At 34.7% G+C, this 15,634-nt stretch overlaps 2 protein-coding genes, 1 non-coding gene and 1 pseudogene across 4 annotated transcripts; 2 read left to right on the forward strand and 2 right to left on the reverse strand.

The window, feature by feature from the left end:
* Positions 1-1,457: 1,457 nt before the first annotated feature.
* Positions 1,458-2,562, forward strand: LOC143561255 (photosynthetic NDH subunit of lumenal location 3, chloroplastic-like). The gene is made up of 3 exons (XM_077049382.1): positions 1,458-1,783; positions 2,056-2,342; positions 2,412-2,562. The coding sequence occupies exons 1-3, from the start codon at positions 1,507-1,509 to the stop codon at positions 2,508-2,510; spliced, it is 663 nt and encodes a 220-aa protein (XP_076905497.1). The 5' UTR covers positions 1,458-1,506; the 3' UTR covers positions 2,511-2,562.
* Positions 2,563-3,352: 790 nt separating this feature from the next.
* TRNAA-AGC (transfer RNA alanine (anticodon AGC)) lies at positions 3,353-3,425 on the reverse strand. The gene has a single exon. It is a non-coding gene; the product is annotated as a tRNA-Ala (tRNA).
* Positions 3,426-6,712: 3,287 nt separating this feature from the next.
* Positions 6,713-10,291, forward strand: LOC143561257 (formin-like protein 7; annotated as a pseudogene). The gene is made up of 6 exons (XR_013140277.1): positions 6,713-6,873; positions 7,758-8,208; positions 8,290-8,869; positions 8,933-9,138; positions 9,212-9,417; positions 9,499-10,291. The product of XR_013140277.1 is annotated as a formin-like protein 7 (transcript).
* Positions 10,292-11,236: 945 nt separating this feature from the next.
* Positions 11,237-12,325, reverse strand: LOC143561258 (histone H2A.6-like). Its single transcript, XM_077049383.1, has 2 exons — positions 12,110-12,325; positions 11,237-11,521 (listed from the first exon to the last, which is right to left on the reverse strand). The coding sequence occupies exons 1-2, from the start codon at positions 12,296-12,298 to the stop codon at positions 11,309-11,311; spliced, it is 402 nt and encodes a 133-aa protein (XP_076905498.1). The 5' UTR covers positions 12,299-12,325; the 3' UTR covers positions 11,237-11,308.
* Positions 12,326-15,634: the final 3,309 nt, after the last annotated feature.

Consider the following 15,634-nt stretch of genomic DNA (forward strand, 5'->3'; position numbering starts at 1 on the left):
GATGCATAGTAAGTTACAAGTTCGGATCAATTTGACGTGTATGGAAAACTAGAAATGATTTGGTCTTTAATCGGAAATCAGCTAATCTAGATAGGGTATTGAAGAAAATAAAAGTGGACGGTTTTTATGGATTCGGAATAGGTCGAGAACGCTTGCAATTTCTCGGAGGATTTGTTCATGGTTGGGTTTCAAAATGTAGTTGTGTCGTCCCGGTTCTGTTTGTGTTATGCTTTGATGGTTGCTCGGGTGTTGCGGGTTTAGTTTCTTGTTGGACTCGGTTTTTTAATAAAATTATTTGTTAGTCGTTAGAAAAACAGTAATTTACAAGTATCCTTATATTTATCTTTTTGATTATTTTATTTAAATTATTCCTATGTTTTATTTCTTTTTTGTTTTTTTTTTAATTTAAGTCAAATATTAACTTAATCAAATAACCAAACACATTATATTTTTTGGGAGTTTATCTTTTCATTGTTACCCGTCGTAGCGCGCAGGTTTGACCGTCACATACTAAAAAATGTTTTAATATCATTTTGGTTATATTATAACTATAGCTTTTGTGTTCTCTTTCACTTACTTTAACGAGTACATCAAAACCAAAGAACTTTACGCTCCTCTCAACGTGCAGCTATTTTCTCGCTAGTTTTAAGAAAAACAAAACCATTTATCTATGATATATATAAACAAAAACATAAAAATCCTACGTGTCGCGATATGGTCGCTTCCCCTTTTTTTGGAGTCACTAGATTTGCTTGATTTTTAAATGGAGGCTTCTCATGCATTTGACTCGAATTCACAGGTATGAGTCTCATCAAACTCAGATATTTGTTAAACGGGTTATAACATCTCATTAAATTAAAAAAAATCTCACCAAATATTAATATAAAAATTCTATAAAGTAGGGATATACTAAAAATTAATATATGATTTATTTAAAAAAAAGATATATATTATTTATAATTAAAAAACCAATTTTATAGTAAAAAAATAAACGGGTCTTGGGTCTCATCAAACCCATATACTTTTTAAACCGGGTTATAACATCTCATATATATGTGAAACAATTTATCATCAAAACATAAATATATTATTACCTTTCATACAATAAAAAAATAAAAATTCAAAAAATAAATAAATATTAGATACAAATAATATAAATCAACCCCGTAATACGGGGGATAAAAACTAGTTACATATAAAAGAATAAAGGTTAAAGTTGTAGTTAATAATATTTAGTAAATAACATCTTAATAGAATATGGGAAATTGTTTCTTTATAAATGCCTAACTCTAAAAATTTTTATATATCCAAACATAAAAAAACAAAGATGTTCAGGATAACAAAAAAAAAAGATAAAAAAATTCATGTTTGTAAATTACAAAAATACCCTCAGTTTAGGATATCTATTTGGTGGCTAGTAACTAACTCCAACCAACATTCCATCCAAGTATCCAACACATAACAAAACACATAACACTCTTATCAACTCTTTTACTCACTACAACCATGGCTCCAACAGCAAACTTGCACCAAATTTTCACCACTTTTCCGGCCACTCCGAAGCTTTCGGGCGACAGGGTGTCCCGAACTGATGTAGCGGCTGCCAGTTTGACCGGAAACAAGGCGAATGAAACCCGAACTGACTCATTAAAACCAACTAGAAGACTAGCATTAGGCCTTGGCACCATTGGACTGTTTACCAATTCTAATGTTGCGGTTTCTCTAGCCGAAGACAACGGGTTCTGGCTCACTGGACCTATACCGATACCACAGGCGGATAATAGTAATTCTATAGCTTCCCTCTCTCGATACATTTGACTTAGACTGACTTTTTAAGGTCAAACTTGTCACGTTTTGATTCTAAATTATTAAGCAATGTAATGTAAAATAGTAACAAATATTTTTTTTGTTTGATGCTAATTAGTATGTAGTTTAATTAACCATCAAGAAATTTGAAAATGGTTAACGATTCGGATCGAGTTTCGAGTTACAAAATCTTTAGGTTTGACTTTCCAGTGATGGTCAATCTTATGATGAAATCTTTACTTGTTGTAGTGATTGACAATGTGGAAACGGGTACGCGGTCGTTTCTCAAAACGGGCGTGTATATAGCGGATATCGGGACGAAAGGAAGGCAATTTCGACTAAAGAAGTACGCGTTTGACCTTCTTGCATTGAGAGACTTAATAGGGAAAGATGCATGGAACTATGTTAGAAAGTATTTAAGACTAAAGTCAACATTTATGTATTTTGACTTTGATAAAGTCATCTCGGCTGCCACACCCGACGATAAGCCACCGCTCCTTGATCTCGCTAATAGGTTGTTCAATACCGTCGAAAAGGTATGTATGATAAAATAAATTTGGTTAAAAATGTATTTGGTTTGTGATATGTTTGTGGTTGGTTTGTAGCTAGAAGACGCGGTGAAACAACAAGATCTTCCTCAAACAGAGTCGTTGTATAAGGACACGACGGTTATTCTTCAAGAAGTTATGACTAGAATGGCTTGAAGTGTTTCATGGGATTAAAATGTATCTGAACAATTTTAAATGAATTTTTGTATACTGGTTTATATGAATTTATCGAATGTTTTTCGTACCTATGAATCTTCGAAACTTGTAATTACTCGTCAATATTCATATATAATTGTTGATAAAATGTATGTTTTAGAAAGTTCAGAACGTGCGAGATTAGAGCATCTCCAACGGATGCTCTTAAAAAATGTCTTCATGTGGTACCTGCCCGTAGGCCTGTAATGAACCAAACGTTCGGTGAACTGTTCAGCGGGAAGTTCGTTTATGTTCGTTTATTTAATAAATGAACGAACATGAATAAAAAAAATTGTGTTCGCTTAATTATGTTTGTTCATTTATGTTCGTGAACACTCGATTATGTTTGTTTATTTATGTCCATTTATTTATGTTCGTTTACATATTAATAGAAAATAATTAAATTTATCTTGAAGAGTCATCTAGTTAATGGTTTTATATTTGTTCATTTGTGTTCACTTATGTTCGTGAACTGTTCGTTTAGAAGTTAAACAAACGAACATAAACACAAAATATATGTTGTGTTCGTGTAAAGTTAAATGAACGAACACGAACATGCCCTTGTTAGTGTTCGTTTACAGGTCTACTGGCTGCCCGGATTGCCCCTCTCATAGCAAAAAATGACCACTTCCCTCGTATAATCTGTTTGTATAACGTCAAACTTAACATCACTGTTTTGCCTACATATAGATCGCCGAAACTTGTAACAACATCTTGTTCGTGTTAAACAATAATTTGTGATCCATTAAAAGGTGTGTATCTTGATATGCGTTTGTTGCCGTCGATGAAAAAAGTAAAAAAAATGGAGATGCGGGGTATCGATCCCCGTACCTCTCGCATGCTAAGCGAGCGCTCTACCATCTGAGCTACATCCCCAACGATGTTTCATAATATTACAAATCACTTATAAATACAGATAATAATATTAGTAGTGGCACTAACTACAAAGTACCAAGTGCATGTTTTTGTTATTAGTTTAGTGTCTTGTTCAGGCTATTAGAACATCATGCGGATATCAATTTCTTCTTCAGAACTTAAATTTGTTTCTTTGTTCGAAAGAGATACAAAGCAAGATTGATGAATAGTTCGTTTATGATGTATTCAATAATGTCTAGTCTTAATCAACATATGAATTACAATGGATCATTTTCATCTTATAAAGCTAGTCGGAATTGCGTTCATGCCCTTGTTTATTCGGTTTATATGGAACGCTAGGCGGGGTTCAACAAGATCAAGCTCTCGGTTTCAAATATTATTATAGAGATCAATTAGAGTTTGTTTACATGGATCGTTTACATATCAAATGATTCACACCCCTTGAACTTGTTCCTTTGGTGTCTATCTCCTAATGTATGTTTATACTTCAATGTTGTTTCGCTGTTAAATAAGGGCTGATGACGGGTGTCGGATCTGGACTGGTCACACCCGACACCCTCAGACCATGTTTCATACCAAGAGTCCCTAGGGATGATAGTCTGACCGAGACAAATACTTTTCGGCTAGCAGGGTCCCTTGTCTGGATTACTAGGCATCAGACCAAGTCCTAGTGAGTCTGACACAAAGTATGGCTCCAACAAGCAGTGGCGGACCCAGGATTTTTTGCCAATGGGGTCCCATATTTTCGGTGTTCAAATTTTTCGGGTCGGTCGTTGTTCAGGTCGGGTCGAGGCGAAGAACATAATAAAAAACAATATCATAATAAAACTTTCTTTTCAATCATCACTACCTGAACGGGTCAAAATGGGTCGGGTTGACACATAAACACTTTGTTTTCCCTTTCTTAAACATTTTTGAGATAAAACCTAGATCCACCCTTTCATAAGCATGTGTTGAAAACCATTAACTTAAACTAGTGAAAAATAAAACTGATATTTTAAAGTGTTTGAATGTTTCTAAAGAAAACCATGCATAAAGTTGAAAACAATGATATGTATTTTAGAGGTGTTTGAATGTTTCCAAAGTTATCATTGCAACATTAGCAATCAAATGATTGATTAACACTAAAAATTAACACAAAAAACCAAAAACTGAGCCTTGTAAGACTTGAACCCATGACCTTTCAAAGATAAAACAAGGGACTTTCCACCAGACCACATCAACATTAATAGTATGGGTTCCAAGTATTAAATCTTATGGGGTTCTCAAAAAATTTAATATACCGCTTCTAATAAATTTTTAAAAAACATTGGTGTCCCGGGACCCCGATCCACACTATGTGGGTCCGCCCCTGCCAACAAGACATTACCCAAGCCACGCCTTGTGCTGCTGTGCGAGGCATTGTGTCGGAGAAAGCAAGTCGTGCCCAACACTAAAAGGATTATGAACAATGAATACATGAAATACTACTAGACGAGTGTCCGCGCGATGCAGCGGGTCTTTGGATGCGGACTCTATTAATTACGTAACAATTATGAGTGTTCATGGTTCGGTTTAAAACCTTGAAACTGGTCATCGGCTTGGTTTTACGGTTGGATTGTTTACTTTCAGTCCTTTTTTTTTACTTCATTTATCCTTTCAAGTAACATATTTTGACTTAGTTGGAATTGATGATACGGTTATATTAATAATCATTTTAAGCAAATTTTATTATCAAAGCTTAAACTCTTAAACCAAACCAGAACCAGACCTTTAATAATAGTTTGGTTTCAATTTTTAATGGTTTAGTTTTCGTTTAAAAACAATCAAAACTGGCACTGAACACCCCTACGTAACATATTAATTTTTTTAATTGAAAAATTATAATAATATTATATACAAATTAAAGAGAATAAAATACTCATTTTTATGGTGCAATATTTTTACATAAATATTAACGTATGAAAAACTTATTGTCGTTTAAAAATCGTGGGTGAGAATTTAGTTTAAAGTTGAAACTAAAAACATGATATGGTTAAAGATGAGGGGGCAAACTTGTAAGTTGATTGAATTGTGTTTAAAAGACAAGTTTACCCTTAATTGCATATGTAATTCATGTTTTAAGTATTGTAAATTACTTAAAAATGAGTGTCTTAATTTGCTCTTGTTTGATGTATTATATATAGTATAGATGTCATACTTCATCCATCACTATAAAAGTATGATTGTATAAATACGACTCAACAACCAGGCTTACATTCATTCACTCCTTATTTATTTATTATTTTTAACAAACGCAACCCCATTTCATTAAGGCTTACGTAGGGGTGCAAATGCGCCAAGCTACTCGAGATCGGCTCGTTAAAAAGCTCGATCGAGCCGAGCTTAATCAAGCCCGAGCATGAGCTCGAGCCTAAAAATAAGCTCATTTAACAAACGAGACCGAGCTCAAGCCGGTTCGCGAGCCTAAACGAGCCTGCAATTTATATATATCGTTAAATATATATATATATATATATATATATATATATATATATATATATATATGTATATATATATATATATATGTATATATATATATATATATGGTAGGGTTAATGTAAAAAACAATATTTTTGTGAGAAGAATAAGAATAGATCTAGGCCATTGGATCTATGATCTAGTGGTTGAGATTGATAGTTTCTAAATATTTGTATTGTTTCATATTTATATTGTATAGTGTCATATTTAGGTGGTTAGTTTTATTTTAAGTGTTTTTTATTTGAACTCTTTTATATATATATATATATATATATAATAGGTATTAATTAATATATAAAATATAATGAAAAAATAAATAAAAATAACTAAATGATAAATATTATTTTATGCATAAAATTATAATAAAAAAATATTTATAAAATAATTATAATTATATAAAAAATAATTAATAAATAGTAAACTAGTCAAGCCCGAGCTTTGAAATCGAGCTCAAAATGAGCCAAACTCGAGCTTTGTGTAAATTACACAAGCCAAGTTCGAGCATAGTCGGATTCGGGCTCGGTTCATTTGCACCCCTAGGCTTCGGTGAATTGGAAAAATAAAAACTATTGTTAAAAAGACAATATGTGACGTAGGAATGACGTGAAATACCGTTAATTTTGTGAACGTTCACCGTTGTCATTCAATATAACTAACTAACTACCACCACCGCATCGTGTTTTTTAGGGCTTTTGTTAGCACAATTCGAAGCCCTAATTATCGATTGTTGGCTGGCCAATGACATTATTATTTCAATTATTCTTAATTAAACCCTCGAGATGATTGAAATTGATGTTTTGAGGGAAAATGGGCGCCAAAATGATGGTGATTCTGTTATTGATGACAGTTATTATCATTTTACATTACTCTTTATTGGCAGAGGCTTTGAATTCAGATAGTACTCGTCGTCCTCTTGTCGATAATGATCCAATCGATTGATGACGACACGGTACCACTACTCTACTTTTGTTCATACTTTGACCAGGTGCATACCAGGTGTTTGTGAAAACACCTGTGTGAATACTTACTGAAACATGAGCTGTAAACGAAACGAACCTTTGGCAGGAAGTTTGTTTATGTGTGTTCGTTTAATAAGTGAACGAACATGAACAAGCAATTTTGTTCGGTTAACTAAACGAACAGATGTCATGTTTGTTCAATTGTGTCATGAGCGTTCGATAATGTGTTCGTTTATATTTGTTAATCTTTGGTTTTTTTATGTTCGTTCACTAAGTTTTTCTTTTAATACTTTTTAATGACTTCTCAAATAAATGAATAATATCATGTAGATTTAAGCAAATATATATGAGGATTATGTGATTAATCTATATGTAAAATTAACATATGAATATGAAATGTTAGAGAAAATATCAACACAAACTTGATAGCCAAACTGAACTGTTGACACTGGTTATTTTTGGTTAGCCAAACCAAATAAAAACAACAGTTGTTTGTGCTCATTTGTGTTGATTCGTTTTTGTCCATGAACTGTTCATGAACAAGTTCATTTCCTTAGTGAACAAACACAAACTAAAAAAATTGTTTGGTTAGTTGTTCGTGAACCTTTGCTTGTCCAATAAAAGCTTAATGGAAGAAGATGAACAAGGCCTTGTTCGGTTACAGCCCTTCAAATATCACTTATAATCGCATAAACCGCTGCTTTTGGTTAACTTTTATACCAAATCATATAGTTTTGCTGATTTATCAAGATGAATACGTGAGAACAGAACTGAATGAGAACTACTATATGTGAAAACTGATTTACATTCATCATTTGCTATGTAATAAATAACAACATAAAGTCAAATCCTGTGCTCGTTTTCTGGTCTGCAGGCAGAATTATTATGGGAAAACTGTGGAGCAGAGTTGGTTTCTTCCATGGAATATTGTCAAGATCTCCAATACTGTGACAGTGACACAACCCTTATAGGAAAGGAAAGATTGTTAAAAGCTATTGATATTGAAGATCCACATGTCAAGAAAACTGTAATAGATTGTTTGAAAGCTAAACAAATCACTTTATCCAAATCCAGAAAAGATAAACTTCCTGAAAAGTGGTACACAGAGTATTTATTATCTTCTTTAAACAAACCTAGTGACGCACCCGAAAGACGCAGGTTGGCTGAAACCGTTAGCCCTGCAATAGTTTCTGTTGTTGTAATCGTTACTGCAATCGTCACACTTTGTGTTGCTGGCATTTCTTTTTATTGTTATGCTAAGAAAAAAGGTTTGCCTGCCATTAAAAAAGACGAAAAGCCTCTTCCCAAAAAGAAATCTACTAGTGGTACGTAAACTTAAACTTATAAACTGAATGCTATTTTCATTTTTTAACGATGTGTGTGTCTGATACGGTTATATTTTGCAGGTGTTTTTAAAAAACTGTTAAAACCAAAGAGTAAACACAAGAATATTGAAAATGAATCAAACAGACAGACGGATACGAACGTGTCTGTTGATTCTGGTCTGCAAATGAAGGCGTCTTTGGATCCACATGTAGAACCTCCAACTCCAAAGGTAAAGCAACATACTCTGAAGCCTAGAGCTATAAGGGCAGAATCGTCTTTACACCATACCAAAAAGACAGAATCTGTTATACGATCTCCAGTTGGAGGGAAAGATTCGGCTCACCAGCTGCAGCCTGTCACTGGTGGTTCTCCAGCTTCTTCTCCCGCCGCCGCTCCTCGCTCTCCCGTCACCGCTCCTCCAGCCCCCCCTCTGCCAACACCAGCACCTAAACCGCCACCACCAGCGCCGCCCATGCCTGGAAGGACTTCAGTTGGGGCCCCACCGCCTCCTTGGCTGTCTGGTGCAAGCATCAGACCGCTACGTCATACTGATTCAACCGATGCTTCTAAAACTAAGCTAAAACCGTTCTTTTGGGATAAAGTTTTGGCTAATCCTGATAAACAAATGGTTTGGGATAAAATCAACCAAGGATCATTTCAGTAAGTTATAATATCTTACCGCTTTGATATTAAGTTAATATAACAAAATCTTTTAATCAATAGGTTCAATGAAGAAACGATTGAAAGTTTATTCGGTTATCAAGCACCACATGGAAAGAACAAGGATCATGACACCAAGAACACTCCAGCAAAAGAACCGCAGATGCCTTTCATTCAAGTTATCGATACAAAGAAAGCACAAAACTTGTCTATTCTTTTAAAAGCATTAAATGTAACAATTGAAGAAGTTTCTGCTGCACTTATAGAAGGTAATTAATTCTTTTATTAACTTTAAACCTTTGAATATGTCGTCCTTCTAACTTTTTTATAAAACTTATTCAGGAAACGAACTACCTATAGAAATTGTTCAAACTCTGCTAAAAATGGCACCAACTAATGAAGAAGAAATGAGATTAAGGGTATATGATGGAGATCTTAGTCGTCTCGGACCAGCAGAAAGATTTTTAAAAAAACTAGTTGAAATACCGTGCGCGTTTAGAAGGCTAGAATCGTTGTTATTCATAAAAGAATCCTTCGAAACTTTAGAGGTTTGAACTTTTTACATCTAAATCCATTCAAACAGTTTTGACTTTTGTTGAAGTGACAATTTGAACCCATTCACTTCACAGGCTGCTTGTACCGAGCTTAAAAAAAGCCGATTGTTCTCCAAACTACTGGAAGCTGTTTTGAAAACCGGGAACCGGATGAATGTTGGAACATTTCGTGGCAGTGCAACAGCGTTTAAACTGGACACACTTTTAAAACTCTCGGATGTGAAAGGAATTGATGGAAAAACAACTCTTTTACATTTTGTAGTTCAAGAAATCATGAGGGGTGAAGGTACACGAGTGGCCCGAGCCGCCAAAGATGGTGGTAATACAAGTATCCACACCATTAAAAGCGAAGATCTTCTTCTGGAACCTTCTAAAGAAGAAGCAGAAGAACATTATTGCAGCATTTATTGATGCTGATGTGTTAAGTAATTCGGTTACTAAACTTGCGAATGGGCTCGTGAAAGCACAAGAGTCTTTGAACACGGATATGAAGAGTTTGGAAGAACAATCAGAGGATGCAGAAGTTGATGAATTTTGGCTTATTTTATCGACTTTTGTGAAGAATGTGGTGAAGGATATTTCATGGATGGTTGAAGAAGAGAAGAGAAGAGGAGAATAATGGCGCTTGTGAAAAGTACAGTGGATGGATTACTTTCATGGAAATGTTGGGAAAGATGAAGGGCTGAGATTGTTTTCGGTTGTTCGTGATTTCTTGATTATTGAGGCTGCTCCTATAAAACCACTGAAGAAGAAAGATGGTGTCTCACTCGGGTTACTGGAAAACGATGATTTGCAAACGGGTGTGAAAAAAGACGACGAGGGTCCAGAGAAGGAGGCTTAGTTTAACGGTCTGCAATCAGTCCACTGGTTTTTCTGTAAACATAAACCAGGTATGTATGTCGTTGTTCATAACTGGCTTTATGAAATATAATTTAGTATAAATCTTCATACTTGGTTGAATGAATATTATATGCTTTTATATAATAAAGACTATAAAGTGTGGTTGCCATTTTGCTTTTTACTTTAGGGTGACACGTCATATTCCACTTCAATTCACTCTCTTATATAATAACAAGGAAATGGTCAATAATTCACCACTTCCCTCTAATTTCAAATAAAATTATAATATCTATATAACTTAAATTAAATTAATGCGACTAAACCTATGAACAAAATATAAATAAAATTACTTTCATTTAAATTAATATAACTAAATAAAAACAAAATTACATTCGTTTAGATCAATATAACTAAAAACTAAATAAAAATAAAATTACATTCATTTAATTTAAAATTACTAAAACTAGAAATTAAATAAAAAATTAATTAAATACTGGTATACCTAATTCCCAAACACCCATCTTCCCAAACTCCTTCACCATCATCTTTCTTCTCTCTGCATCTGCATCTTTTTTAAAATTCTTTGTAGCTGTAACAATGTTTGAGTCAAAAGGGAAAAAAAGTCTAGTCGTTATGTTATATTCAATAAAATAATATTTTTGGTTTGAAAAATTGTCAAACAAATCGGTAAATTCATCGGTGATTTCACCAACAAAAAATCACCACCTGCGGCACCAATATGAGCGGGACGGTGTTCACCGCCAGCACCGCCTACCACATACACCATTTCATCTGTATATCAAAGACCACACCGGATAGTCTAATTGGTCATATTACAATGCCATGTTAAACCAACCTAGAAAAATCGGTTAGTATTCGGTAATAACGACACGTCAAGATCATGATAAAAACCATTCTTAGACCATTTCATTGATTGAATTAAAACTTATAAACATATATAATTGAAATCCTATCACAACCACTACATTCAAACTCTAAAACATCACAACACCAAATACGCCTTCCATTCTCTATCCATATCTCTCTACTCGTCATCCACAGCTGCCTTCGAAGATCCAGCAGCCTTCTTTGGAAGCAACAGATTGTGAATGTTTGGCATCACACCACCGTTAGCAATAGTGACATCACCAAGGAGCTTACTCAACTCCTCATCGTTCCTCACCGCCAACTGGATGTGTCTCGGGACAATTCTTGTCTTCTTGTTATCCCTTGCAGCGTTTCCTGCTAACTCAAGCACCTGCATTTGACCAAGTTTTATTAACAAAAAACCCCCAAAATTACAAATACCTAAAAATTTCAACTTTACAGATGCACAATATGTAATATAGCAAAAAAAAACTCAAAATTATTCAAAAAATCAATTTCAAAAAAATTAAAAAAATATATATAAAATATAAAACCCAAAAAAATTTAATCAAGATTATGTGTTTTCAACCAACTAGAGCATCTATATGAAATCAATTTTATAAAAACCAAAAAAAAAACTTTCAAAAATTTCAGTTCTAATTAAAAAATGAACACATTTATAGCAAAATACAGTATTTCCAGCTAATTCAAGCATCTAAAAATAATCAATTTAATAAAAATCACAAAAGCCCTAAATTAACAAAACCCTAAAATCAATTAAAAAAACCCTAAAAAATTCAACTTTAATTAACCAGGTAGCAAAATACAGTATTTCCAGCCAACTAAAGCATCTATATATAATCAATTTCATAAAAAACACAAAACCCCCTAATTTTCAAAACCCTAGAACCACCAAAACCCTAAAAAAATCAATTTCAACTTCAATTAAACATATACACATCAAATTCAACCAACTTACTTCAGCAGCAAGGTACTCCAGCACAGCCGCAAGGTACACCGGGGCTCCGGCACCGACCCGTTCAGCATACTTACCAGCTTTCAAGAACCGAGCAATACGTCCAACCGGAAACTGTAAACCGGCTTTGCTGCTTCTTGAAGTAGCCTTCTTTGCCGTACCGGAGCCTAGGGTTTTGCCTCTTCCGGCCATTGATAATAATAATAATAATAATAATAATAATAATAATAATAATAATAATAATAATAATAATAATAGTAAAACCGACGAAGGGTAAAATGGGAATAATGATATTAAGTTAATAATAATAATGAGTTGGTGTAAAGAATTTGGGTGTGGGTTTGGTTATATAGTGGTTGGGGTGGATGTGTTTTAGCCAATGAGAGTGGAGTGTGAGGATTGTGAAGTGTAGCCGTTGGATTGTGATTTGAAGTGTGGTGGATGTGGGGTTGAGATTTGTTGGATTTTCATGTGGTTGTTGTCTCTTTTTAAACCTTTATTTTTTTTATTATTATTTTTTTAAAACTGGAGTAGGGATGGGAAACCCGAAACAAATGGGATTACTAATACTCGGCCTGTTGCCATCCCTAAATTGGAGTTTTGTATGTATTGTGAGAAGAAAACGAGTAAACTCTTAAAATCGTCAATTATGTGACTTTCATTTAAAAGATCTATTTTGTGATTAGACCCTTGAGGTTTTCAAGTTGTTGCCAATGTCGTTTTTTTGTGACTTTGTTAATTTTCACGTTAGCTAAAAGGTTAAATTTGTTTATTCAATAAGTTGTTACCGGTGTGTGTCGTCGAGCCATGAAACTTGTCAAAGAAAGAGAGTTGTGCCATGAAATATGCAACTTGATGTTTTGATTGACCGTGGGTGTCAAAGAAAGAGAGTTGTGTCATTACTGGTTTAGCACTTAATGACTCATTACTTGGCAAACAGCCCTAAATCTCTTATAGCCAACACTTCTTACTTGGTAATTGATTTGTATATTTGTGTGTTGTGAGGAAGGGGGATTGTTGGTTTGGGTGAAATTGTTTTGGGAGTGTATTTTAATTTCATTTTCGTCTTTAACTATTAATTTATTCATTTTTTGGTGAAAGATTTAGTATGGCATATTATTTGACTTACTTTTTACGTTGCATGCATTCACCTCACTCCTTTATACCATTTTGTGAAACATAGTATGAAGTGTTTTGTTTTATATGAAAAAAAAATAAATCAAAAGTTGCACACACCCATTTGTGTGATATTGATGGATGGTTGGATTTATATATTTATCGTTATTTAGTTTATAGATAATTTAGGTTGAATATTAAGTTGGTTTTAAATTAAATAACTAATGATTAAGAATCAAGTTTGTGTTCACCATACTTATATGTGTGTACTACATGTTTTAATATTAAAAGCACTAAAAAGATTATGTAAAAAAGTACTTGCGTGACACTAAATAACGAAATTTGGGGAATTTAAATTTTATTTTCTTAAGGTTATTTAATTATTTGTTTTGAGATTACGCAGAGGTTGAGCCAACCAATTTTAACCTTAAGGTCACCATAAGAAACATACATAGTATTATGATGAAAGCATATTGTTTCTCTCGTTGACTTTTTAGTTGCAGGAGTAACACTTGAAGAAACTTTGTGGTCGAAATTGTCGAATGCCTTTGAAATACAACTCAACAATGGAGTGAGCAAGCAGACGTAGCTTAAGCCTTGTTTGATGTGCAGGAGTTTTATCAACTTGTGTTTGTAGTGTTAAGTTATTTGTGTCAATTGTTAGTGCATAGAAATTTGACACTGTGGATATGTTATCATGGCATATGTTTTGGATCAGTTATCCTTAGCGTGTGTTCTAGATCCCGTCAGGATCAAGGATCCACAGTACTTATTATTTACTAACGGTTGTTCTCATGTGTGGTCTTATATTTAGAAGAGTTCCAGAGCTATCTCAGGATCATGGATCCTCGGTATTTGCTGCTATAAACGGTTGTATCTTATATGAAGGCTGATATTTAATAAATGTAACGGCTAGAAGACCTGGTCTACCACCTATTTCGCAGCCTGAGTGATTGAGCACGTGGTCAAAGTGGCTGTTACGACTATATTAAGACATGGCGGATTTTTAGGGATTATTAGTTAATAATCTTTATTAATCATAACTCCCTTGAGTTATTGTCTTTTATATATAATAGAGATTGTGATCAGTTAGGGGACACATGTACTATCACACACACTAGAGCAGAACACATAACTCTCTCTACGCACTAGCTTACTTTGTAATCTCGATCATCAACTCCACAACACTTGTAACCACCTTTTATTATCAATATACTTGACGGTGATAGTTTTCACCGTCCGGGGGTTTTTTGTGCCGGAGACCACGATAATCATATACTAATCGACCAAAGGTTACCTTGTCGATCATTGACTAAAGTAATTCGACCAAAGATTATCTTATTAATCCTTGACCGAAGTTATTTTACCAAAGATTGCCTCGATAAGTTTTGACCGAAGTAAGACTATTTTGGTTAAGGGATTTTTCCCTCGTGATCAAATCATTGTGTTCACCAATATTATAATCATACACTTTCCTTTACCGAGTTAGCACCTTACCTCACTTAACAGATTTGGATACTTGATCCTTGGCAGATTTTTGTCCAAAATAATTTGGCGCCCACCGTGGGGCAATTGGTGCTATAATCCAGATTATTCCTATCATTTTCAACATTTTCATACCCATATCACTATCAATGGCCTCTCAATTAACCTCTGCTTCATCAACCATGCCATCTTAGGTTCCTCTCTCATCATGGACTTTGCCGCCGATGCCTCCGCCAATCACGGGAGCTCCAAAGACCACCGCGGCTGGAAGCAAGACACAAATTCCAGTCCTCCAGAGCTCAAAAACCACTGCTGCCACTTCGGTGGTCAAATCTAACAATGATGTTTCTAATATGTTTTCACAAGTTAAGGCATACATAGAGCAACAGAACAAAACCAACCAGAGGATCCTACGTGAAATTGAAGATCTCAAGAAAAGAAAGAGGCCAACGGAGGATCAGACTCCTTTGATGCCTAGGGTGCTGGAATTCTCTACTCCGGGATCCCTGGTTCAACATACTCAAGGATCCTCGATCTTCCAGCAAGGATCATCCATCCTTCAACCAGGGTCCGTGGGTCAGCATACTCAAGGATCCTCGATCTTCCGGCAAGGATCATCCATCCTTCAACCAGGGTCCGTGGGTCAGCATACTCAAGGATCCTCGATCTTCCAGCCAGGATCATCTATCCTCCAACAAGAGTCCATGGTTCAACCAGCTCAAGGATCCTCAAACTTTCAGCAAGGACCATCGATCCTTCAACCAGGATCCTCCGGATTGTATCTTCAAGGATCCTTCAACTCCCAACCGCTAGGATACTTCATCCACAATCAAGGATCCTTCTTCAAGGATCAAGGATTCTCAGTGGTTCAACATCAAAGTTCTTTGGAGGTCCATGAAGGAGACATTATCCCCATGCAGACCATAG

The sequence above is a fragment of the Bidens hawaiensis genome, unplaced genomic scaffold, assembly GCF_021521415.1.
Source record: "Bidens hawaiensis isolate Kalapana, Puna unplaced genomic scaffold, B.hawaiensis_p1.1 tig00020645_1, whole genome shotgun sequence".
In the NCBI taxonomy this organism is placed as follows: Eukaryota; Viridiplantae; Streptophyta; class Magnoliopsida; order Asterales; family Asteraceae; genus Bidens; species Bidens hawaiensis.